The sequence below is a fragment of the Anolis sagrei genome, chromosome 6 (assembly GCF_037176765.1).
Source record: "Anolis sagrei isolate rAnoSag1 chromosome 6, rAnoSag1.mat, whole genome shotgun sequence".
NCBI lineage: Eukaryota > Metazoa > Chordata > Lepidosauria > Squamata > Dactyloidae > Anolis > Anolis sagrei.
The window spans coordinates 95,031,468-95,058,737 of record NC_090026.1 but is presented as its reverse complement, the minus strand read 5'-3'; the positions used below and the strand labels follow the sequence as shown (position 1 = coordinate 95,058,737).

The 27,270-nt window shown below is 38.6% G+C and overlaps 1 protein-coding gene across 9 annotated transcripts in view; it reads left to right on the top strand.

The window, feature by feature from the left end:
- Nucleotides 1-27,270, top strand: part of HDAC9 (histone deacetylase 9) — a 491,112-nt gene that overhangs the window by 441,923 nt on the left and 21,919 nt on the right. For all 9 annotated transcript variants that reach the window (XR_009631775.2, XM_060782133.2, XM_060782132.2 and 6 more), the window contains 3 exons: nt 4,439-4,572; nt 20,112-20,196; nt 25,499-25,652. Coding sequence is in view for 8 of the 9 variants with exons in the window: in XM_060782133.2 (XP_060638116.2) it covers nt 4,439-4,572; nt 20,112-20,196; nt 25,499-25,652 (373 nt within the window). In the remaining variant the exon portion in view is untranslated. The remainder of the gene's footprint in view (nt 1-4,438; nt 4,573-20,111; nt 20,197-25,498; nt 25,653-27,270) is intronic.

Below are 27,270 nucleotides of genomic sequence, written 5' to 3'. Positions count from 1 at the left end.
GTGTGGTGGAGGCTCCTTCTTTAGAAGCTTTTAAACAGAGGCTGGATGGCCATCTGTCAGGGGTGATTTGAATGCAATATTCCTGCTTCTTGACAGGGGGTTGAACTGGATGGCCCATGAGGTCTCTTCCAACTCTTTGATTCTATGATTCTATGAAATTCAGTCTATCATTGAAAGCAGATACACGCCTTCAGCATCACACCTTCAGTATCAATCATGCAATTACACTAATTTTTCACTTCATGAGCCTACAGCCATACTTTTCCATACCCTCAAAACCAATTATCCCATAATTCCTCGGTTCCTTGATTTTCTTACAACAATTTTGCAACTGTAGTTTTGCAAAACGAAAAATGGCAAATATAATAATAAAATATAAAATAAATGGAAAATTGCCAGCTTGTCAAGAGGAAAGAGGGTGGATAAAGGAGGAAAACCTTACACCCTATGATAGGAATGTTTCAGAATTAGGAGTTATTGATTACTTTTACCTATTAATTGCTAGAGATGGGGAATCAGGGGCCAGAGACAAACCAGCAGTAGGATGCACATGGTGCCATGAGATAGGTGGTCCTGCTGCAATGCCATTTTGTCTGCCTCATGCAATAAAGTCTTTAAACTCAGGACTTCATCCTACAGAATAAGTCTAGCATTTGGGAGAGTTGGTTTTCCCTTAAGCTTTGCCCTACCCCATTTTGAAATTAAAAGGAAGATTTTCCTACCTCCATCACATTAATTATTTTCTCCACTTTCTTTAAGATGTATCAATTTGATATGCCAACACACAGTAAAGACTTGTTTCCCCCACTGTCCCTCCCCATTTTCTTTTTTTTAAACTTCTCTTTAATCTCTGGAGTTCAACTTACAGCCCAAAAACCCACAACAGCAGCAGAATTCTGAACAGGGAGGACTGAAGCTTTAGCTTTCTTGTATGTCTCTCTCTGCTAGCCTTTTGATAGGCAAAACAAAAGCCTGACGGCATGTCAGGAGTGTCAGAGGGGCAGTTGAGAATGTTGAAAGTGGGAGCTTGCTAACATTACAGAAACACTAGAGGAACTGCAGGATTTGCATGCTTGCTATTTTCTCCTGAATGTTTTGAGTATATTTGAATGTTTGCTATACCTCCTCAGTCCCAAATGGTAATGGTGGCAGAAGAAATCGATTCTGTCCTTCTCAGCAACTCCCTCTCTGATGACATCATCATTATCTTTACAAGCAGACAAGGGGTAATTCCCATTACATGGTAAATTGGGCATTGAAAATGGGGAATGAAAAAAGAAGTTGAATGCCAATTGACATGAATTGTGTGAAAAACCCACACTTTAGAAACAGTAAGATACCTCTACCTTATATTAGAAGCTTGCATAGTGTGAAGGGCACCAACAGTAGTGGTTTTTTAAGTGTGTAGAAATGCTTATTTAATTCTGAGTGATGAAGTCCTCAGACTGCTGTTGTTATATTTATTCCAGAATATAATAACATAACATAGTGTCTCTAAACATGGTCAGAGTAAATTTCCCAGTGTGCATTCTCCAACTATTGACTGACATCCAGCTTGATGTTCTAGTTCAGATATTGTGACTTCAAGCAGACATGCGTTTTGGCAATCTTAGTGCTTGTGTTATGTTCCTTCATATTTACTTCAGATTATGGTAAACCCATCATACTGGGTATTTTTGGAGATTTATTTTAAAAATATTTGTCATTGACCTTCCTCTTTTGGCCTACAACTCCCAAAAATCCCAGCAAGTTTACCAGCTTTTTGGATTTCTGGTGGTCGAAGGCCAAAACATCTCGGGACTCACAGGTTGAGAAGCACTGATCTAAGGTCATTAAACAGACTTCCATGACAGAATAGGATGTTGAACCCTTGTCTCCTGGAGTCTTAATCTAACACCCACACCACTAGACTGTGATGGCTCTCTTGGCAAGTTATTCTTGTCAAATTAACATGTGGTATTCTCACCAGAATGAACACCAAATATTCCACTTGAATATTTCTCAGAACTATGAGAAAATAGATCAGAGTTTAGATAAGTTACTTCTGGAATATAACTCACAGAATTGCCCAGCCAATGGTTTGGAGATTTTAAGAGCTCCCATCCAATCAAATTAACTTTTCATCACCCTGAAGGAAATGTTTTTCAATAAATTGAAAGAAAATAATAATCTATGATTCACTTATAGTCTATTGTTCTTTACAGGAGTTTGTCATTCATGATACCCCTCACATGAAATATTTTGCACTAGTTTTTCTGGGAATGTAGACAGGGTTTGTCTACACTGTAGAATTACTGCAGTTTGACACTACTTTAATTGATCCTGTTGAATTGCTCTATTTCTATGCTATTATTCCTATGCCGCTATACATTTCTATCCACCATATTGACCACCCTATCCTTTAACTAGTTTTGCATGTTGGCCCCCTCCCTCCCCTCCAAAGATGAGTCTGTTGTTGCTTTTGATGCTTGTTTACTATTGTTTATGCTGTTTTATGCTATTTTAATATGTTATGGTTCTGTTTTTAATTATATGTTGCCTTGGCCTTGGCCCCATGTGAGCCACCCCGAGTCCCTTCGGGGAGATGAGGCGGGGATGAAAAATAAAGTTCTTCTTCTTCTAATTGCCATGGAACAATGCTATGGAGTCATTGTAGTTTTACGAGATCTTTCATCTCCTCTACCAAGAGTGCTGGTGCCTCACCAAACTACAAATCCCAGGATTCCATAGCATCAAACCATGCAAGTTAAAATAGTATAGTATAGTATAGTATAGATGCCTGCTAAGTCTGGATTGGAGCCTGAAATTGCATTTCTTTTGAGCTAAACTTCCCTGAACTCAATGAGATTTACTTCTGAGAATGCATGCACAGCTTTCCCTTGGAACATATTTAATGTGGTCTGCCTTTTTGCAGTCTACAGCATGCTGCATCATATATATTTCTGCAGTGGAGACTCATAAGCTTGGTCAAATGGAAAGATGTCAGATAATATTACAAAACCACCAGGAGAGTGTGGCTTTCTCCAATCCTTCTACAGTCAATTGATTTTTTTTTTATTTCTGTGCCTTCTCAGATTTCTTTATTTTTAATGCACCAGGAGTTTTTCTGGTCATCCTCAGTGTGGCAAAGGTAGAAATAAGAGAAAGAAAAAAGTCACAGTGAAAAATAATTAAAACTCAAACATTTAGGAAAACTCTTTGAAGAAGTAATTACCCAAAAAATGTGTTTGGTGCCATGCATATGATCTAATAAAGTTTCAGAATGCAAACAAGTGATTGGGTTAAAATGGACTTTCCATTCCTAACCATAGCAATTTAGAAGAAGAAAAAATAAGAATGTTTACAAAATATTGTTAGTTTCCTTCCATGGCTATATACTCTATGGCAGCAAGAAGTCATTCATTTCCTGTAATACAAGGACAATTTAACGTTGTCCCTGCCTTGTTCCGATAGTCTGCCTCTAAAGATCATGTGTGTAACATACAGATGAAAATATATCCTCAAGGTAAAAAAGAAAAAAGAAAGTGGAAATTGGCTAAAGATCAAAGTTGACTTACATTCCATTCCTTCCTTGCTTTTTATGATTCTGTCCAAATTTAGTCTTTTGTAGAGGGCTTCCCTCCTCCCTTCCCCATAAGGGAAAATTGAGATTAGGTTACAGAATTAAGCTTTGTTTTTTAACCTGTGTGCAATTTGAAAACAGGGAAATGGTTGCAGCACAGTTGAAATTGTAAGCCTGGAAAGTTAAACTTTCTTACAAAGTTGGCTACACTAACACTATTTATAGAGAATGACTGAGTCCTCTTCCTGCAAATTCACCCTACTTCTTCTACAGGAACATGCGTGTCATTGACAGTAGGGGTGAGAACATCAACTGCTACCATTTCCTCCATGTTCAGTTCCTTAACCCCTTCTATTCATCCTAAGGAAATTTGCAAATTGTGGATGAGTTTTCAAAAACAAATAAAAACAAAACCTCCCCTTCTCCCATTTCTACTGGTCAAATGGAATAGGTGCAACTATTCCTGACCTGAAGAGGACCATGTTCTACCTGCCTGCTATTCAAGTGTTAAAGATGAACCATATCTTCAGAAAATTGTTGGCAACTTTTCAGCCCTCCAAAACCCCCATGATATGGTTGCCATAAATCATGGAAAATTTGAATTATACAAAAACAACAAAAATAAATTCAACATCACAAATGTGGTTGAGTTCACTGGGATCAAAAGCCGAATATTTGAGAACAGAGATGGAAATAATATTTGAAAACAATGTAAACATGTTTGTAAACTATGTTTTGCCAGAGCTAGGAAAACTCAATGAAGAAAACCCTGAACTGATGGAAATCTTTGATGCTTGAGACGTATACTATCCAAATGTCAGGTGTGTAAATCATGTACTCTCATGTAATTATTCGCATACTTTCTTGGCCTGCCAGGTTTTGGTCACCTCATCAAACAATTATTGAAACTAGCCGATGGTCACTTGGTGCTGGCCTTGGAAGGAGGACATGACCTTACTGCCATCTGCGATGCATCAGAAGCCTGCCTCAATGCTCTGCTAGAAAATGAGGTAACTGGTCAGTTAGCACATACACACACTGAAGAAATATTGAAAGTTTCTTTTATATTTTGTCATGGTATAAATGACTAATAGGGCAATATGGGAATCAATCACCATGGAATTGATACCCATACTTGAAAAAATATTATCCCCCTGGAAGTGTTTGGGGGCCTCTCTAGATCCTCAAGTAAGATTCCACAGTATTCTTCTATCCCCAAGCATACCATACAATAGCACTGGAGGACCTAGAGGGGCCTGCAAACAGAAGTGGTCCTCTTTAGATCCTCCAGTACTATTCTATTTTGGTCCAAGTAAAATCAAAATACAGGTTTTTGCATTATCTGTGGTTTGAGATATCTGCAGGGGGTCATGGCATGGATTTGATGCTCTTGGGATTGTAACCTAGCCATTGTGGCTGGAGGATTCTGAAATAAGTACTGTATTTTCTGGCATATAAGACAACTGGGCATATAAGATGACCCCTCAACTTTTCCAGTTAAAATATAGAGTTTGGGATATACTTGCCGTATAAGACAACCCCTCTTCCAACGCACACCAAATAAAAATTTAAAAAGCATCAGATTTGATTTCAATATGGTAATTTTCCTGTTACTGTACCTCCTTCTCTGCCTCTCAGATCTCGCACATGCACACCTTCACTGCAGTCTTCAGGAGCGAGATCTGAAAGGCAGAGGAGGAGGTACAGTAATAGAATACAAGGACGGATCAGACAGGTAAAAGAGGTGTGTTTTTCTGGGCCCAGAGCCACTCTATCCCTTTTTTACATACCCCGGGCACCCTAGATGCCTGCAGCTTGCTCCGCCCTTCACTTACATCTTCCCGGTGAGGTGCCCCTTCACCTCACCATCAGGACCACATTAAGTCCATGAATCCCAATGAATTGATTTTTTTCTACTGTACTTGTACAGCGTTGCCCTTAATGTTTTCATACAGTCACTGCATATGACAGGGACGTGACCACTGACATTTTTGAGCTCCCCCCACCATATGCAGGAACCACAGATTCTCCAATCTGGATTGGAAGTTTCAGCACCTGCTCTATAAGATGACTCCTGGCATATAAGACGACTCCCATGTATAAGACGACTCCCATGTATAAGGCTACTCCCACGTATAAGATGACTCTCGGGTATAAGATGACCCCTGATTTTTGAGAAGATCTTCTTGGGTTAAAAGGTAGTCTTATATGCCAGAAAATACGGTATCTTTTCTAAGTGTTGAGTAAGAAGGGAGGGCTAGTGCATGGATAAGAGCAAAACCCATTTTCCATGAAGTTATTAAAAATGCATGTTACCAGTTGACAGAGCTATGTTATCTGGCACTGAGCCATTTTTTCATGATTTTGGTACAAGTTTCTGCCTTCTCTGCCAAGTGCACTGTGCCTCTTAAGGCCTCACCAAGCAATCAGAAAGGTCCCATTAGTCAAGGTGTATCAACTGGGATTCTCACTTATCTAACATAGCCTTCCTGTTGCATTTATGTTAAAATTTACAGACGTTGGTTATGGTTTTAACAAAAGCTATTAGGCCCTGGACTAATTCAGTGAGAACAGTTTTTTCAGCATGGAGAGGAACATGTATTTTCTACCATGTACCTTTTAAGGGTGAGAAATCTCTCCAGAAACGAGGGTACAGCCCAACTCAACATTGCAAAACATAAGCACTTCAAAGCTAAGTGTTTTATAACCTAAATACTTAAGACTTTGTGCTCCCTAGGTTTTTGTTTTTTGTTTTTTTTGCTCTACATTCAATTAAGTTTTTTAATGAACTTTTCTTTTTCTTCTATTCACCCATTCCAAACATCATCTGAACTTCTTTCCTCAAAAAGTTGCAGTAGGATTAGTCATGCTAACTTCATTCCGATATGGCTTATGGAGACAAGCCAAACCTATGTATTTTCCAAAACTTCCTGTGGAGGAAGCTTATATGAATTATATTTCACATTCAGTTATGTTTACTTAGCTAAAATACAGATACTCCATTCAGCTCTTTTATTATCTGCTGCTTAGGCAGTAATCCCAAGCCACACCTTAAATGGACAGAAATTTCTTGGGTTTTGTTGAGTGGAAATGGCTGAGCATTGCAGAGTGGTTCTGGTTGAACTTCTAAGGTAGCTTCCAGATGGTGGTGCTTGATGATAGTTGCTCCTCAAAAAAACAACTGTTATGTGGTGTCCCACAAGATGCCATTCTATCCCCAGTGTTCTTTAATATTTATGAAGCCGCTAGGAGATATCATTTGTAGTCATGGGGCGGGGTGTTATCAGTATGCTGATGACACCCAAATATATTTCTCCATGCCTTCAAAAACAGTCTCAGCTAAGGATAGCATATATTTTCTGAATGAATGCCTGAAGGAGGTAATGGGCTGAATGACAAAAAACAAATTGAAGTTGAATCCAGACAAACAGAGGTGCTTGCCGTCAAGGGTCCTAATCTGGGGTTAGAGGTGTGTCAAACTAATTCTGGATGGGGTTACACTCCCTCTGAAAGACTGTGTCTGCAGCTTGGGAGTGCTCTTGGATCTGTCCCTTCAAAAGTCAGCCCAGGTAGATGTGATAGCCAGGAGTGTTTACTATCAGCTTCAGCTGATACACCATCCGCACCCCTTCCTAGATTGTGAGGGCATTAAGATGATAGTGCACATACTGGTAACCTAAAGGTTGTAGTTCTGCAATGAGCTCTACATTGGGCTATCTTTGTACCAAGTTCGGAAACTCCAGCTGGTTCAAAATATCTCAATCATACTGGTTACAGGAATATCCAGGAGTGAGCATATCACCCCTATCCTAAAGTCATTCCATTGGCTGCCAATTTGCTTCTGGGCAAAGTACAAAGTGTGGGTTTTGATCTTTAATGTCCTACATGGTTTGGGTCCAAGTTACCTAAAGGATCACCTTCTCCCGTACAATCAGTACCACACACTTAGGTCTTTTTTTGGGGGGAGGGGTGCTCCAACCATCTAGAAACCAACTGGCCACCATCACCCAGAGGACTTTTTCATCGGCTGACCCAAGACTATGGAACAACCTGCCGGTAGAGCTGTCCAAATTTAAAAACCATGTAAAGACCTCTCTCTTCCCACAAGCCTACCTAGTCTTGAGCATGAATTTTAAATTCATGTCTTGTGTTTAATCTCTCTTTTGTGTATTTTAATATGTATTTTATAGAAATGTGTTTTAATATGTAGCTTTTATAGAAATACATTTTAATATCTGGATTTGTAATATTTTTACATTGTTTATGTGTTTTAATTATTCTGTAACCTGCCTTGAGCCGCAAGGAGAGGCGGGTAAGAAATGCTGTTGTTGTTGTTGTTGTTGTTGTTGTTGTTACCATGTCTGTTGAATGGCTATTATTTGTAGAATATGTCCCTTTTTTCTGTATCAATACCCCCAGGATTTCATGCACAGGCAGCCCTGGAGGGTTGGAGGGCAGCATCCTACCTCACTGTAGTTTCAAAACTGGATGGTACTGAGTTTGGATAGTTACTTTTCAAAAGTAATTTGTTCTGATACTTATTCCAAGGTTTTACAAGTAAGTTACTTATAGAAGTGATTAAAAAGTTGAATTCAGTTGATTTCCACAAAGATGAATTCCTCTGATTGCATTTATTTGCTTAAAGCAACTTGAATTTTACAATTCAAATTTATTTAATTTAAATGCACATAGATATAAAGTTTCTGTTGCTGTTGTTGTTGTTTATTGCTGTTACTACTACTACTACTAAAGCTGGATGGCCATCTGTTGGGGGTGCTTTGATTGTGTTTTCCCTGCATGGCAGAAGGGGGGTTGGAATGGATGGCCCTGGGAGGGTCTTCCACTAAAATACTGTCAAGTTTATGTTTGTTAAAATTGTTTTCCGTTTTAAATATTATGTTGTATTGGCATCAATCTGCCACCGGCTTGGCTCATTATATATAATATACATTATATATAATATAATATATATTAAATATAAACATTTCTTTGGGCTCCTCAAGAAACTTTTGCTTCAGAAAGGACTCAGCAGCTGAAAAGGTTTAAGATAAGAATCCCTGGCCAAGAGGTTTTTTGAGGGCATGATTCACCATTTGGTGGCTGACATTTTTCATGGATTGAAACTTAAGGTGACCAGGAGGCTACACTGAATTCCCTGGTGGGCCCTTAGTTCTTACTGCTGGTTTACTGATTAGTATCACTGCTCCCGGGGAGGTCAATAAATCCTGTTAAAATCAACAAGAACAATGCAATCAAATGCTGGGCAATAAATACAGAGGGATAAGAAGAAGGAAAAAGCAAAAGCACAGCAGTAGAATAATTCTAGTCACTTCTTAGGAAAATGCAGGATAATGCAAAGGAATAATAATAATAATAATAATAATAATAATAATAATAATAATATTTTGACTGTCCCTTGACTGTCTATTAGGATAAAAAATTAATCTCTGAGTGATGACTGCTGAATTGTGAAAGCAGAACATCTCAGTGAAGGAGCACTGAGGGCCTTCCCATAATATCTGCTTTGAAGGGTTATCTGAGTCCAAACTCAGATAATGTGGGATTTTCTGCCTTGATATTCTGGAATAAAGGACGGTGTGGAAGGGCCCTGACGGTGTGGAAGGACAAGCAGCTGGGGGGGGGGGGGGAGTAGTCTTTGAAATAGTGATGCCTTTAGCCATACAAGCCATTAGAGATAAGTTATTTTTTGTTAAAATATCCAGCTACCTAGGAGTTCAGTGTATATTCTCAAGGAATTTCACTGCACCACCCTTGGCTGCCTATCTGAGAAATTGAAGAATGACATTCACTATAATAAAAAAATATAGTGGGTCCTTGGTATCCATTTAGGATTGGTTCCAGGATCCCTAATGGATGCTCAAGTTTCATTCAATACAATGTAGGAAAATTCTGTCACGTATAAAAAATCAAGGGAGGGGTCAATTTGCTTTTGGGATTTTTTTCCCATATTTTCAAGGTGTGGGTTGTTAAATCCATGGATACTGAATCTGGAGATAAAAGCACCAACAGTAGTATCACTGTTATGTTTGGGTGAAGAACATATATGTTTTGAAATCCATGCTGCCACTGCTCCTTCAAATCCCAGACTGTGTTGTTTACTTTGAATATTTTAAACTGGGTGAGAGACACAAAGCCAAGCACTTGTTAGAGTGAAAGAAATATCCCACTAAGTTGCTCAGGGTATATCTGCACTGTAGAATTAATACAGTTTGACATCTCTTTTAATTGCCATGGCTCATTGCTATGGAATCATGGGAACTGTGATCATTTGTAGTCATGGGGCGGGTATTTAGCAAAGTATTTAGCTTTCCTCTGCCAAAGAGTACTTGTGCCTCACCAATATGGTAGGTAATGTGGTGCCAAACTGCATTAACTCTACAGTGTAGATGCCCTCTCAGAAATGCTTTGACAGCATGACAGGCCCAAAATGACTGCCAACTATCCTTTAATTGGACAGTTGTCACTACTGAGCCCAGCAGGACACCTTTTCAACCGGTCCTTCAACAATACCCTACGGAAAAGCTCTCAAACTTGGTGTTGAAATAGTTAACTCATATAAATAGAGTATGCTGATCTACTGCAGTTACTCATTAGTAAATTACGTCTATTCAGCTTCTAATTTATCCAGCCAGCTCAAACAATCCATTTTACCTTTTAGTAAGAACAACAAAGAGGAAAAAGTGGTCAAATGGAGTCAACCATTATCATAATTTGAAGATGCAATTCTCTGCAGGTGATTAATAGGGTAATTAGACCGTTATTCTCTGGCACTTCCCTTTTAACAGATTGTAGTAACTTCACACTCTCCTCAGTTTCAAAAACATTGGCAAGGCCAACCCTGGCTTCTCATCACTGCACATGCAATTGAACTTAAATTAGGAAGGTCAGGAAAGGCCTTTGTAAGGCATTCTGCAGTTTGTCAGATGTATTTATTCATGTGCTGAGGATTAGAATTCATAAACATGAATGCAGGGGGCTTTGGAATACTTCTGCTTTGCCTTTGTTGTTCTTGGCTGGAACCTGTCAGTGTAGGAATAGGCTGCTCCATTTAGGCTACTATCAGCATGCGCATGGAAGTGAGTGTGTGCATGCATGTGCGCACAGACACAGCCTACATACTCAGCTACAAAACAAAGCAATAGTAAAACTATCAGTGATTTTCACCGCTCCTGGAGAGCTAGTCAGACACAAAGATGTCATGTCACTGCCTTAGAAATGTCTGTGTGGGGAAGCTTTTTTCAATTAAATTGGTCTCAGAAGTCTTGGAAGGAAAACATTCTGACAACCAAGAGGGAAGACACAAGCCAAATAACAAAATGCAGTGTTTTGTACAGATCACCTGCATAAAAGTAATCATTTTAGCAAAAACACATTCAGTTTGAATTAAAGTAGAAACAACCCATTGAAGTCAATAGAATTTCAGTCATAAATCATTTCTTCAACCGACTGCAATGGGTTTACTCTAAGATTAGATCTACACTGCCAAATAATAGTTTGAACTGCATTATATATTCAGTGCAATGTGAACTGCACTGAAATATGTAGGGCTACATTGACCATATAATACAGTTCAAACTGTATCATTTGGCAGTGTAGACCCAGCTCTAATGTGACTAAATCTGGGTTTCATTCTTTGGCTGTTGCTTTCTTAGGCACTGTGGAAGCAGTTAAACAGAACTGCATTCAGTTCAAGGCTGCAGAAGAGTTGTGCATGTTAGAACATAGAGCATTATTGTATGTTGCACATGAATGGCCATTTGGTTGTGCATCAAATTGTCCATTTCATTGTTCGACGTTGCCATTCAACCAAATGAATGAATTGCACAAAGTGAGATGTACGCAGTACACAGTACAACACTGTTATATTCCTTTGGTCATTGTCTTTCAGCCTATTGATGTCATTAATTCTTTTAATGCAAGCCATGTGGTGAGTATTATTACAATGATACACAAAGCAGTCTAGTATGTGCCAGTGTGTTTATATGCACACATTTCTGTTTGTGCATGCCTCTTCCTTATGACATCCTTTCATATATTTATACATGACTATCATGTCTCTTCTCAACCTCCCCTTCTGCAGGCTTGACATACCCATCTATTAAGCCGCTCCTCATAGGGCATAGTCTCCAGACCTTTGATCATTTTAGTTGCTCTCCTCTGGATACATTTCAGCTAGTCGATTGCTCTCTTGAATTGTGATGCCCAGAATTGGACACAGTATTTCAGGTGAGATCTGACCAAAGCAGAATACAGAGACGCTTTCCCTTGATCTAGACACTCTATTCCTTTTGCTGCAGCACAAAATCCCATTGGCTCAGCTGATGCATCACATTGTTGGCTTATATTTGATTTGTTGTCCATTAAGACTCTAAGATCTTTTTCACATGTACTGTTGTAGAGCCAGGGGTCACCCATCTTGTATCTTTGCATGTCATTTTTTTCTGCCTAAGTGTAGTATCTTACATTTCTCATTGTTGAAATTCGTTTTGTTAGTTTTGGCCCAACTCTCTAATCTGTTAAAGTCATTTTGAATTCTGATCCTGTCTTCTGAAGTATTAACGATGCTTCCTAATTTGATGTCATCTGCAAACTTGAAAAGCATGCCCCCTAAACCTTTATCCAAGTCATTAATAAAGATGTTGAATAGATCTGGGCCCAGGACCAAACCCAGCAACACCCAACAAGTCACTTCTTTCCAGGATTAAGAGGAATCATTGGTGAGCATTCTTTGGGTTTCGTCACTTAACCAATTACAAACCCACCTAACAGTAGTAGTGTCTAGTCCATATTTTACTGTCACTTCTAGAAGCTACTGGAGCTTAAAGTAGTTTTGGAAGGCTGGGTCATGACATAAATATAGCAGTCCAACACTACTTTAACTGTTAGAGTTCTATCCTGTTGAATCCCGGAATATGTAGTTTGTTGTGGTACCAGAGCTCTCTGACAGAGCAGGGTAAATGTCTCATAAAAGTACAAATCCCACAATTCCATAGCATTGAGCCATGGAACTTAACATGAAGTCAAATTGCTATAATTTTGCAGTATGGATACAGCCAAAGTTATCCATTCATAACAAGTATAGTCACTGATGTAGGGACCCAGTGAATATTTGTGAGAAAGGAGACCCTTCATGTCCTTGAAGCAAATAAAACAGAGAAAAGATAATACCTTTCCAAAAAAATTACTGTGCACTCTAGGAGGAAGCATAGTGTTGGTGTTTTGGTCAACCTAGCCTTGGTTCTGTTTATTATTTTACTAAGTAGGCAGTGTGATATCAGAAAAATCACTACAAAACAAGGTTCAAATGAAATAATCTGTTGAAATAACCTTTGCTGTTTTAAAATAATTCTTTATATATATTACTTAATACAAATTAAAACATACAATCATGCATTTGTTCTGTGGAAATCTTACATGTTTGGAGTATAGTTCCCAAAATTCTCCTATGGACATGTTTGTAGGATTATATCCTAAAAATTTTTTCCAGTCTCTTGGGTAAAGGATATCTTTTCACATACATTCAAACTCACTGCCCCAGGTAATGTTAACTTTTCTTACCCCTCTAAAAATTTCCACTTCATTATGTTCTAATGGCATGGCTATTTTATCTGAACATGCTCCCAAGAACGACCCCTGCCACTTTGTCCAGCATTGCAAAAGATTCTCCATTTCCTTGTGAAGTCAGCCATGACTCATCTGTTGTTCTGCCATGATGGATGTCTCTTTGATAAGGCTGTCACAGAAGACTAAATTATTATTATTAAATGCATGCTCAAAACCAACCCCTGCTTCCCTTAAATATTATGCTTCTCGATGCATTTGTAGAACTAAATACAGTTATAAATACATTTGACTTGGAAGTGAGTCCCATTAATTTCAGTGTATTTGATTTCCAAGTATGTGTGCTTTGGATCACCGCCCACGTTTGGATATTACACAGAGACCTAACTTGGATCCAAATCACACTTACTTGCATTCCAGTGAAACCAATGGGACCTACTTCTAAGTGTAAACTTATTTTTTAGGTTTCAGAATAACACTGAGAATCAATGGCCTTCCTCCCAAAGGGATCTGTATCAGCTTTCCATCACTGTTTATAAAGATAGAAATATGGAAATGGACTGAATCTGTGTGGATTTCCAAAGTCCAGGTTTCTACACCCCATTCAGGCATTCAAGATTAACACATAAAGTGTAGGAAACACCTTCTCATGCACAGATTCTGCTGCCCAAATCACAAGTCTCCGTTTAGTTATCTTGGCTTTTAGTGAGAGTTCAGGTTTGCTTTGCTCTAAGACCCATTTATTGGTCTTTTTAGCAGTCCACAGTATCTGTAGAACTTTTCTCCACACCACATCTCAAATGAGTTGATTTTCTTCTTATCAGCATTTTTCAATGTCCAGTTTTCAAAACCAAACAGAGAAGTGGAAAATACAATGACATGAACCATAGACTTTAGTATTCAATAGTATTTCTTTACATTTCAGGATCTTGTCTAGTTCCTTCATAGCTGTCTTTCCAAGTGCTGGTCTTCTTTTGACTTCTTGATTGCAGTCTCCATTTTGATTAATGGCTGATCTACTCTAGTCTTTTAAAAGATCTAGTTGTTGGTGGTAGTGGTGGAAAGATGCCTTTTTCATTACATCTCCTGTGAGAGGTGTAATTTCAGGGCTGAGATCTTTTTCCTCTATGTCTGAGATGTGTATGTGTGTGGAGGTGGGGAGGGGGGTATTGATGGTTTCAATCATCACAATAGGACTCAGGAGAGAGAGCTGAGCATAGACTACACATCACCCACATCCACCCCTTGGTTAAGGACCTTATGCCCTGCACCAGCATGGATAAATCTGTCTAATCAATTATGTATTATTTTATTCTTTCTATCCCAAAAAAAATTATTGATGAATTACTATTGAAAATGAAATGAAACTCAATTTCCACCCATCTCTAGAACAAATGCAGAGGGAGAAATGTGCCCAGTCTTCCCACATTAAGAAGGACATGCTCAGCTGAACGTGCTTAGAATCCCAGTGATTCATAACCATGTTCATAGTTACACAGAGGATGCTTCATGTGTTCAGTCAAATGCATAATGCTTTCAGATTTTTCCATTCTAGATTTCACATGTTTCACCCACTGAGCAAAGATTGAGAGTACACCCAGTATGGACACAGGTGAGGCTAGAATGCACTGTTCCATTCCTCTTCTATGGGATTCAAATCCATAAATGTTGAATGTTATCAGTGAACAAAATCAGTGGGTAGAGATGACAGCAGTTGTGACTTCTTCCTCTTTGCCTCCTCTTCCTCCTCCATGCTATTGAGAAATTTCTTTCCCACTTATCACCACAGGTAGCCTGTTAGGACAAAAGCTTACTGGGGGATGTAGAACAGGTTAAACAGTTGGATTCTTCCTAAAATCTGAAGTAAAAATACTGACATTCTTAATTCAAGTACTGGGCGAAGGGGACTGAGCTAATGCAAAATACCCATGACCTGTTTAGTTGGCGACTTTAGACCACATCCATTATAAGGCACCTGTCAAAACAAAAAGAGTGATGGATTCAGTTAATTAGAAAAAAGAATGGCTTGCCAACAGACAAATGGTTCCGAGTGTCACACAGTTTCAGACTGTAATTTGAGCACTTTGATTGAATAAGACAACAGGTTTTCACAGGAGTCTCTAAATCAACTCATCAAAATTCATCATCATACATGGATTTGGATGTTGCTTTAAACAGCCTTATCACAACACTATATGAATATTTTCGTTGGGACAAAATGTAATCTTGGTTTGGAAGATTGACTTGAGTCTGAGGTTTTACCAGTCCAACTTTATATCTATGTGCATTTAAAATTAAATAAATTGGAATTGTAAAAAATTCAAGTTGCTTTAACCAAATAAATGCAATCAGAGGAATTCACCCTTGTGGGAATCAACTGAATTCAAGATGGGTCACAATGATGAAGCAACACCAGATCCTGAGGAATTGCCATTAAAAGTAATTCGTTACCATTATAATTCTTGAAAGGTTTAACGATTTTCTCAAAAGTAAATAATACTAAAATATACAAACTGCTAAATGTTACACAATCTGCTCTCACCCACCTTGTGGTTGCTTCAACCCGTACAACACGGTGGACCATGGAAATGCAAAGCATCACTTAAACCATGTGATATTTCTTCTCTACCGTTAGAAAGTGCAGACCCTGTAACAATGCAGGTGAACATTACTTATGCTGCAAAATGGGAGATGTTGAACTGCAAGTGAAATGGAACTTGCTCTTTTTGTTATTGCAAACAGAGATTAATTCTCCAGTGTGATTCTTTACCCATTTTCCTCCAAAGGTTGATCACAGAATGACCACCTGGAGGACAGAGAGATTCCTAGGGAGATTTCCTCTCAACCTCTAGGTCTTCTAGAGCATTTCTATAGCACTAAGCGTCCTCAAACATTTTAAGTAGAGACCCAGTTCACAGTCCCTCAGACTCTTGGGGGGCCAGACTATAGTTTGAAAAAACATGAACAAATTCCTATGCACACTACATATATCATATTTCCAGTGCAAAAAAAAAATGAAAGAGAAATATGATATTTAAAATGCAGAACAATTTTAACCAACATAAACTTACCAGGATTTCAATTGGAAGTCTAGGCCTGCTTTTTGGCTGATGAGACAGTCAAGTTAATTAGGATTATTGTTGTTGTGTGTCTTCAAGTTGTTTCAGACTTAGGGTAACCCTAACTCCAAAATGTAGGCTGGAGGACAGGTAAATGACCTTGGAGAGCCTTAGTTTGTGGATCCCTGCTATAGACAGCTTCCAGCAGTCATGCTGGAGAACCAAGAAATTCCAAGAGAGATGGAAGAATCTGGAGGAATTTTTAACCAATGGTTTTTATGGGGCAGTCTTATGCCTCTAAGCCCAGTGAATGTAGAGGACTGACTGTATTAACAGTATTAGACAAAACAGATAGAAGCCAATTCCATATAAAGCAGCTCTTTCCCCCTCTCTATCTATCTATGTATCTTCCATCCACACTCAATTTTCTCACCTTGACCAAGAATGTTAAAACCACATGATATCATTAGCTCACATCTGCTTGTAAAAGACAGTGGAGCTTTGGCAGCCACAACGTGGTCTTTCTTTGAAAATAGTTCCCTTGTGAACATGGATCGCTCTGGAAGCAAAGACAAGAAAGCATAATGCAGGCCAAGTGGGCTAGTGTCAACCGCTTGAAAAATATTCCTCGGTGTATCTTTGCAGGCCTATCCATCAAATGAGCTGTGTTGCTCCTGAGCTGACCTTAGTGGGTTGTTTATGCAGAATTCTTTTATAAAGATGTCCTTCCAGCATCTTTTTGCAGTTTTTGTACTCTTTGGCTCCAGAGTTAATAGAATGCCAAGAAGTGGAGGAGTGAAGGTGACGGTGCTATGTCTGTCAGCTCTGGAGTGATTCCTTTTGTTCAGTGCTGGTCTCATGATATTTTCCAGGGATGCCCTCTTGTCTATTTAGTTTAATGATTAAGTTTAAAAGAGGAAAAAATGTGGATCACTGCCACCAGAAATTATTCTTGGTGATATAGACATCCTCTCTTTTTCAAAGTTATTGTTGTCTGCTAACTAATTTTATTTTATTAGTGACTTTTTCATTACAATAGTTTATGCAGAGTATGTATTGGCCATGTTTCTGGACCATGATGAAGATTTACTAACAAACAACAGAAGTTGACCAGAGAATGACAGCAATCACTAATATTCTGAAAAGGGGTTTTTCATAGCTACTTTGCCACTGAAAAATTTCAATAGGAAACAAAGAGCATTGGAGCTATGCCTCAAATCCCATCACACGTGTTCCAACATTTTGCAGATGAAAGCCAGGATAAATGTGGCCAAGCAACAACAGACTGTGGTCAAGACAAAAAAAATGTTATTAATGACGAAGAGCACAGAAGTTAGGAGAGGCTGAAGCATTTGCTTTTGCCTGTGTTTGTAGAAAAGAGTCTTCTCCTTCTTATCCTGTATCTCCTGCTGAATCAATGAAGTACACATTACTTTTGCATGTTGGACTCAGATTGAAGCAATTTAAATAAACCAAGGACTAATGGGGAAAGTTAGGGAAGGAGAGAGAAAAATGGACATTTTGAAACAGCTGAAAAAATGGAATGACAGAAGGTTAATCAGAACAGTCACCCAAAACTACAGCTTATGAGGAAAATGGTTCTTGCAATCCAAACTATTAAAGCTGTGATTCTCAACCTGGGGGTTGGGACCCCTGGGGGGAGGTCATGAGGGGGTGTTAGAGGGGTCACCAAAGACCATCAGAAAACACAATATTTTCTGTTGGTCATGGGGGTTCTGTGTGGGAAGTTTGGGCCAATTCTATTGTTAGTGGGGTTCAGAATGCTTTTTGATTGTAGGTGAACTATAAATCCCAGCAACTACAACTCGCAAGTGTCAAGGTCTATTCCCCCAAGCACCATCAGTGTTCACATTTTGGCATATTGAGTATTTGTGCCAGGTTTGGTCCAGATCCATTATTGTTTGGGTCCACAGTGCTCTCTGGATGTGGGTGAACTACAACTCTCAAACTCAAGGTCAATGCTCACCAAACCCTTCCAATATTTTCTGTTGGTCATGGGAGTTCCATGTGCCAAGTTTGGTTCAATTCCATCATTGGTGGAGTTCAGAATGCTCTTTGATTGTAGATGAACTATAAATCCCAGCAACTACAACTCCCAATTGACAAAATCAACCCCCCCCAACCCCACTAGTATTCAAATTTGGGCATATCGGGTATTTGTGCCAAAGTTGGTCCAGTGAATGGAAATACATACTGCATATCAGATATTGACATTACAATTCATAACAGTAGCAAAATTACAGTTATGAAGCAACAAGGAAAATAATGTTCTGGTTGGGGGTCACCACAACATGAGGATCTGTATTAAGGGGTCATGGCATTAAGAAGGTTGAGAAACACTGTATTAAAGGAACCTGTGATTGTAAATCATTTCAATAATGCAACCCCACACGTAAAGTCAGATTCTTTGTTTTTCTGATTACCAAAAATATTTTATTGAGAAAAAACGTAACAAATATCCATCATGAAAGAAAAAAGTAACATACAAAATCGCACAGAAAGTGCAAAAGAAGATAGGTACAGTGTGCATATTTTAGTTCATTAAGTTTTATTTTCCAGTTTCAAGTGCATTATGTGTGTGAGAGAGTGGAAATCCAAGTGAGATCAAAGTCAAAAGTTGGAGCTGGCCATAGTATCAGATAATGTTGATATTATTAGTCCTAAGGACTGGAGAACAAGAAAAGAAAACCAAGGTAGCTAAGGTCCATGACTCCATTTCAGTGTCACTGCGCCACACATACATTTAGATCTATTGTTAACTTAGGTATGTATAACTTCTAATTCTCATATCTCCATAACTGCAACAGCCAGCAATGATTTACGGGTCATCATAGATCTGACACCATAGATACAGACTCCCATTTGAAAAACACAGGCCTAAATCCAACTGGATTCAGAACTGACAACCTCTACACTGTACATAGAAAACCATCTTAAAAAATAACCCTATATCCTTCATATGTTTATCAGGGAGGGGAAACGGGGGGGACAGACTAAATATCATTATTTTATAGCCTGTTGATTCTGTAAAAGTGGTTCAAATGACCCATTTGTACATAGATCGCGTCTTCACCCTTAAACTCCAAGCACGTGCTATGTGTTCAGGGTCTTTCAAGTGCAGAGTTGCTAATTTTTCTGGTTCAAGAAACAACTGGGGTTTCTGGTTGCCACAAATGCAGTTGTTCCAATGGGAGAGGACATGGTGCTGATGATCAATCACTCTTAGCCACAAGAACACATCCACAGCAAAGTAATCTACACCAGTAAAGGCAGACACAGGACAAATTTCCCTAAGTGTGCTGTCAATAGTTCAAGTAGTAGCAAAGGTATTCCGCTGGTAGGTTTTTTAGGTTTATGCAAGCCTTCTGCTTGAGGATATCTGATAGCATTTGCAAAAATACAATATTCAATGTGTGCAAATGTCATTTCTGATTTTCCCCTTCTCTGAATTATATTTCTGTTGATGGAGGTTGGGAGTGGTAAGAAATTAAGCACTACAGCATGCCCTGTCAGTTCTAAAGCAACATTTTGTTTTGGCATACAGCTGCTCCTCTCGGCACAATGGGATTTGATTTGTGAGGAGCCAACCAAAATTACCCAAATAACTAGCATTTTTAAATGACTAATATAAAGACGTGCACCTGCTTGAGAGACTCCATAGATTAATCTTGCAGTCAGAGGGAAGGCCCCTCGGAATTCAGTTACATGGCAGAAAAACAGAAGGGAAGGCGGGTATCCTCCTCTCTGTTTTGTGGGAGGAATCCCCACAACATGTGAGCTCACTGCTTCTCTGGCTTGGATTTCCAAGAGGCTTAAGTACAAGTTGCTTCCATGTGGCTTATGACGTTTTTGTACTCTTTTGCCCTTGTTTTGTTTTTCCCATGCAGCTGGAACCACTCTCTGAAGATATCCTCCATCAAGCCCCTAATGCGAATGCAATGGTGTCCTTGCAGAAGATCACAGAAATTCACAGTGAGTTTTAGGTTTATACATGTATTTTATTTATTTGTTTATTTCATGCACTTTTACCCCGCCCCAAAGGGGGACTCTGGGCAGCCTCACACAAGCACCATGCGATGCTGTAAACAAGTAAACAATTTGAAGTACAATTAAAGCATTAAAAACCATTAAAACATTAAAAATCATTAAAACACATTATACAATTCATTAGACAGTAGGTTATACATGCCAGTAAAACCAAATCCAAGTCTAGGCAGGTTCAATGTCATAAATATCCTAAGTCTTTTTTCCAAATGCCACTATCCGATTAATCAAACGCCTGGTCCCAGAGCCAAGTCTTCACTTGTTTTCTAAAGGACAGGAGGGAGGTGGCCAACCTGATGGCCCTGGGAAGAGAGTTCCACAGATGGGCGGCCACTGCTGAGAATGCCCTGTCTCTCGTCCTCACCAACCGCATTTGCGATAATGGTGGGATTGAGAGCAGGGCCTCTCCTGAAGATCTTAAACTTTGTGATGGTTCGTGAGATGAGATGCGTTCAGACAGGTAGTCTGGGCCAGAACTGTTTAGGGCTTTAAAGGTTAAAACCAGCACTTTGAATTGTGCTCGGAAGCTGATCAGCAGCCAGCGGAGTTGACGTAACAAAGGACTTGTATGTTCCCTGTATGTCGCTCCGGTGAGCAACCTGGCTGCCGACCATTGGACTAGTTGAAGATTCCGGGCAGTCTTCAAAGGCAGCCCCACGTAGAGTGCGTTGCAGTAGTCTATTCGGGATGTAACAAGAGCGTGAACCACCGTGGCCAAGTCAGATTTCTCAAGGAACGGGCACATATTATATAATATAATAGATATTATTAACTGAATAGTTGTATAATCCAAATTTCAATGGAGCCTTGTTGGGTGAAAGAAAAAGGCAGAATTGCTTCTTTTTAGGATTTCTCACTATGGATTAAAATCTGGGATTTCAGAGTTTAGTCCATGCTAAAATAACCCGAGAGAAGTGGCTATCTTCCCTGCTTCTTTTACCCAGCAGTGGAAGCCTCACAGATCCTCCACTGGTGTCGTGGTGGCCACCTTTTTTTAACAGGCATTTGAAGGGACCCACGTATAAGTCTACCCAGGTTTGGAGGGGCCTGTGTGTACGTTGGCCCAGGTTTTGGTGGTCCAAAAATGTATACTTATACATGAGTGTCACAGTATACTCTCAGTCTACCAGAATATGTATACTTTCAAAGCACAATATATTGGATAATACTATTAGTTCACATAATTCAGCACTGTCAACACTGACTGGCAGAAGCACTCTAGACTTTTAGGGAAACATTTTTAAAGCCCTCTCCGAAAAGGCTGATATTTGATTTGGGGATATTTTGAAAATATGGCATATGCTGTATGACTACCTTACTTGGGACTTGCTATTCATTCATTTTACTAATGTCCTTCAAACTTCAACCAGTGAACATGGGTTCCTTTCTTTTATGGTATTAGTCTTGTGCCAACAGATCTGGTTTTCTTGTACATCTGTTTTTCTAGCAAAAAAAAAAACCCACCCAATTTGTGAACACTGAAAACCCATAAATAATGGGTTTGAATTACTTGTTCATTACGAAGTCTATTGGTTAAATGTTCTGTGGGAACCTTGTGGAATGCTCATATAACTTTTTATTAATTTTTTGTTGTTCTAATGAATTGATATTTTTAGTTTCTAAATGTAGCGCTAACAGAGGATTTTTGTGGTGTGTGTGTATGTTTACATGGCATTTGCCAGACATGGTCATTGTTTAGTGCTTTACATACAGATTTTAGACATGGGTTTTACATCACTGGAGAAAAGCCAAGTTTCTTTCAAGTATTTTTAATTTATTTTTAGATATTTAATGTTATATGCTTTAGGCTTTATACCCTTAAAATTCCCTTTTATATAAAGATCCTGCTAGTAGCAACTCAAATTGTCTTGGAGGTATGGTTTTAAAATTAACCTACACCTCCATTGTGTTACTACTTGATCAAGGAGGATGTCTCTTTTCTCTTGACTTGGTCTTTCTGCTTTTGTTGAGGAAGCTAATGTTTTGGGTGACTGCTGCAGCTATATTACTTTCCACATCATAAGTGATTTAGATCAAGCTGACGGTGTCCGTGAACCACCAACATGGTGGTGGGAATCATGATATTGAATACTTAAGAATTCAAAGTGTTGGATTATGTGTTTGTCACATAATTAAATATTCTGATGTTTTAAAAGTTAATTTTAAATAGCTTTTAATTTCTGGTAAATTAGATTTTAGAGGTTCAATTGGGAATATGTTCCTGAAACAAGAAAACTATTAAAATATATGGTTTCTACTGGAAGTTATCACAGAGTCAGTCTCCCCTGCTTCTTCTACCCAGCAGTGGAAGCTTCAACAGAGCCTCCACTCTGAGGGCCATGAAAACTCCTAAAGATGTATCCTTTTGAGGCATTTGCTAAGCCCCCCAGTGCAACTTTATGGTAACTCTTAATATAAAAGTAATTTGTGAATTTCAGTACATTCTCATCTTTTTTTAAAAAAATAGTGATAATAAATTTTCATCCAACTCCAGCACGTTTTCATCTTTGCTGCAAACTTATATTCCAGTTGTCTGGGCTGCTAAGGACTAAATGTCTGGAATTTCCAAGTCTTTTGGGATGGAACTAAAGTTCCCAGAATGCTCTTAAGGAATTCTTGGAGTTGTCATCCAAAACTATTTCCTTCCAAACTCTGGCAGAACCTCCCAAATTAGCTTCCTGAGATTTCCATCAGGACCTGAAGAGGTAGTACCACACAAGTTGCATATGGTTTTCACTGGATTCAAATGCAGCTTCATATGACAGATATAATATTTACTATATCAGAGAAAAGAGGGAAGAAGAGCTACAGCAGTGACATTGTGAACATTGAGTTCATACTGACATGCTAAAAGGAAAGTTCTGCTGCATGCGGTTACATTCATAAAGCAAAGCCTGCATAACACAACTATCCAAATTAAAATTCTAAAACTATGGCAATTGATACAAAAAAAATTTTTTGGGGGGGACACAAAATCATATCAGAACTAAAATTGAATGTTTAAAAAATATTTCATATTTTGTATAATACAAAATGTCATTATAGTTTAAACTCCTGACTTACATCTGTCTACTGAAGAGCCATAAATGAACCATTTGGAGGCTCTATCATTTTCTTGTTTTGAAACAAACCAAATTTATTGATTGAAAATAAACTAGTTTGTATATTTTATTATCTAAATATTCATTTCACACCTGTGACTGGAAATTTATGCATTTCTGATACATTTCAAGGAAAAATATGTACAAAATCATGTGTGCATTTTTTAAAAACATAGCTAAAGTGAGATTTAAATATACACACAATGATGATGATGATGATGATGATGATGACAATAATGCATGACTTCTTGAGAAATTATAATAAATCCTAGTCCTTCAAAAGGGATGCTATTTGTCTAATTGCCTAGAGTTGCTGTAGTTGTTATTTTCTTCATTTATCTAATATAAATGAAGTCCCAGTGTCAGAACTCTAGGCAGCCAATAGAATGTTAAGCCAGAATAGATTAAAAACATCCAAAAGAATCAGTAACCTATATCTAAAAGTTATTTTTAAATACAAATCAACTTCTTATAGTATTAAAAATAATTATTGCAAAATTTGTTGAAAGACGGATTATAGAAAAGATCAAAACATTACATATTAAAACCCACTACAGATCAAAACATTAAACATTAAAACCCACTACACTTACTTTCTAACAAACTTGTAGGAACAGGGGAAAAAATCATTTCCCAGTAGAAGGAGAGGAAGGTGGGAGCAATACTCCTCTATCTAAGGCACATCTAAAGTTGGGAAGCCACCACTGAGAAGGCTGTTCTCTCCACTGTACCCCTCTCCTAAACAAGCCAAGGAAGACAATGAGACTAGGATAATGATGATGATGATGATGATGATGATGATGATGATGATGATGATAATCCCCCTCTCCCTATGGCTCAAGGTGGGTACAACATGGTTATAACAGACAGACAAACACAACACCATTAAATGCATATATGAAAATACACATGACAAAGGCCAATACAAATATCAATAAAATGCAGGCTAAAATTCTAAGTTTAAAATTGACTGGTAGGCCTGCCAGAAAAGATAGGTCTTAAGTTATATCTTGAATTCTGACAGCTGATTTAGCTGTCAAATGCCTTCCGACAGGTCAGCCACAGTCTTGGGGTGGTTGATGAGAAGGTGCTCTAAGTGCCAGTTGGGTTCTGCCTGGTTGGAGTATGTGTCCCTCAGAGAACCTATGTGTCTGTGGTGGATTTGCCAGGTTGTTGTCTGCCAGTAGGTCATCTGCTAATTCCTGCATATAAGTCAAACTGCAGTGCATATGTCTCACAGCCTCAGCATATCTTTGGAATTCATGCTGGCCCACCAACCCTTTCACACACTTTGTCATCTGTAGAGAAATAAGCAAGAAGCACTTGAAAGTTTATTGGACCAGGGTGAATAGGGATGTGCCATTTGTGAATTTATTTTTTTCCCTTCCCGTTGGATATCTTGCTTCACTTTTCAAAGGGTTTTTGCAGTGAAAAGCAAACGACTTCAAACTATGTATGTTTTTTTAAACCCACAATCCATATATTATATAATGTATGAATATTTCCTTGCCTACCTTTTTTCTACGCCACCCTATAATATACTGCAGTTCTCCAACCACAGCCTGTACATATATTAACATGTTAAATAAATTATTGTTCTAGTACATACCCTGAGGTTAGAGGCAAAAGAACATCCAGGACTAACAAACTGGATTGTTCTGGCAACATAACAGTGTAGTCGTCCCTTCTGGCATCCCTAACTTCTGTTCCTGTTACAGTCATCTCTAATATTCTCTTTCTCCTGTTTCCTATTTATGGCTACATCAAATGGACCAACCATTCTTAGAAATGTCAGATGCTGCAGTTCACTGATACTACAGCAAGTTCTCATTCTCTCAAAAGAATCCACTGCTGCCTGCTTCTCAGACACTGGGAGTTCATTAAACTGTGTGTGCTGTTCTTTGAGTTTATTACTTTCTTGGGAAGGTTCTGAGATAGCCCTTGGAAAGAGAATACTTTCCAACTTGGCACAGTAGGATCCAGAAACATAACTTCATCACAGCAGTTTGAAATCCCAATTATAACTGCTTGCACACTTCTAAGTACTCCGTCTTGGATCTAAACAATTATTAGGGTTTATACCACCGTGCTAGCTAAAATTCCCATAAATTATGATGTATTTTCCTTAGGCAAGTACTGGAAGTCTGTGGAGCCTTATGCTGTGCCAGTTAGCTGTAAATTGGCGGACAGTCAGAAACAAGAGAGAGAAGAGACAGAGGCAGTCTCAGCTATGGCCTTACTCTCAGTGGATGTTGAGCAGTCTTTTCCACAAGAACACAGCAGGTACGTCCAAAATCTTGGTCCTGGATGTAAAAAGGGGGTTTGTGTCATACTACTAGGAGAAACATATTTGAAATTGAGTTATTATTGATGTTGTGGTTGTTCATTCTTTATTTAAGTGCTTTAATGTTCATGATCATTTATGGTAATATTGGACCAACTAAAGGTATTTGCAATATTGTCTTAGATGATCAGATCTAAGTAGTAAAACAAATAACACAGGTCTTTGATGTAATCACAAAATAAATAAATAAAAGAGTTACACTTATGATACAATCAATTAAGACACAGAAGGTGCATCTACACTGTAGAAATAATGCAGTTTGGCATAACTTTTGTTGCCATGGCTCAGTTCTATTGAATCCTTCTAGTTTGGTGAAACTTCAGCTCTTTTTGGTAAAGAATCTTGTAAAATTACAATTCCCATGATTCCATGGCAGTGAGCCATGTCAGTTAATGTTGAGTCAAACTGCATTAATTCTACAATATAGATGCACTCATGATGTAATGTTTTGAGCATTGGAATATGACTCTGGGGTCGAGTTTCAATTCCCCAGGTGACCATAGAAACCCACCTTGGGTGAGAGTCACACATTCTCAACTGAAGAAAGCCTGTGACAGTTTTACCTATGGGGTGTCATAAGCCAGAAACAATTTGATAGCACACAACAAAGATATGTTATGTCAGCCTTTTCAATGGATCAGCATTGGTCACTGTGAAGTGAGTGTTTCCTCACTGTGGTCAAACAAAACTGGTTTGTAACCATAACATACTTTTAAATTTTGCATATTCTCAGAGTGTGGAACTTATTTCCACGAGTGTCACTGAAATTACAAGACAAGAATTGAAAATTCTTAAGAAAATCAATAGGTGTAACCTTCTGATAGTTTATAAATTTAGCCAAGTTAGATGTTCCCATATCCCCCAGCAAATTGTCACAAGAGCAGTTAAAGGGGCCATCAGGGAAGCTAAAGAGGGCATCACTCTGCCACTGAAACCTGAATTCCAGATCAAATTGGACCAGCCTAGATCAGATTTGAAATATTTTGGATTGGCTCAGCTTGCGTCCAGATCTGGCCAAATTGGTCTCCGGTGATTCAAAACAATTCAATGGTGCAGACATCATAATACAGTAAAAGACAGCCAGACAGAATGTCTCCAAAATATTGCAAAACTGCTTAATAAAAGGAAATTATTAGGGTGGAGAGTGGTAGCTTCCAATCTGAGGCAAAAATCCCACCAGTTGCCTCCAATCATACTGCTTAGTGCAGGGAACGCCTTTTCCACTGCTTTCTCAGTCCAATCTTATCCTTCTTTACTTTTGATATTAGCTGGTTATGTGAGAGAGCATATTAGGGTGCAACTACATTGTAGAATTAATACATTTTGATACCACTTTTAGCTGTCATAGCTCTGTGCTATGGAATCCTGGTGAGGTACCAGTACTCTTTGTTGGAGAATGCAAAATTGTTGTGAGACTACAGCTTTCATTATCCCATAGCATTGAATCATGGCAGTTATAGTAGTATCAAACTGTATTAATTCTGTAGTATAGCTTTACCCTGGTCCTGATCATTCTGAACCAAGTCAGGCCCCAATTGAAATCACCAAACTGGGCTC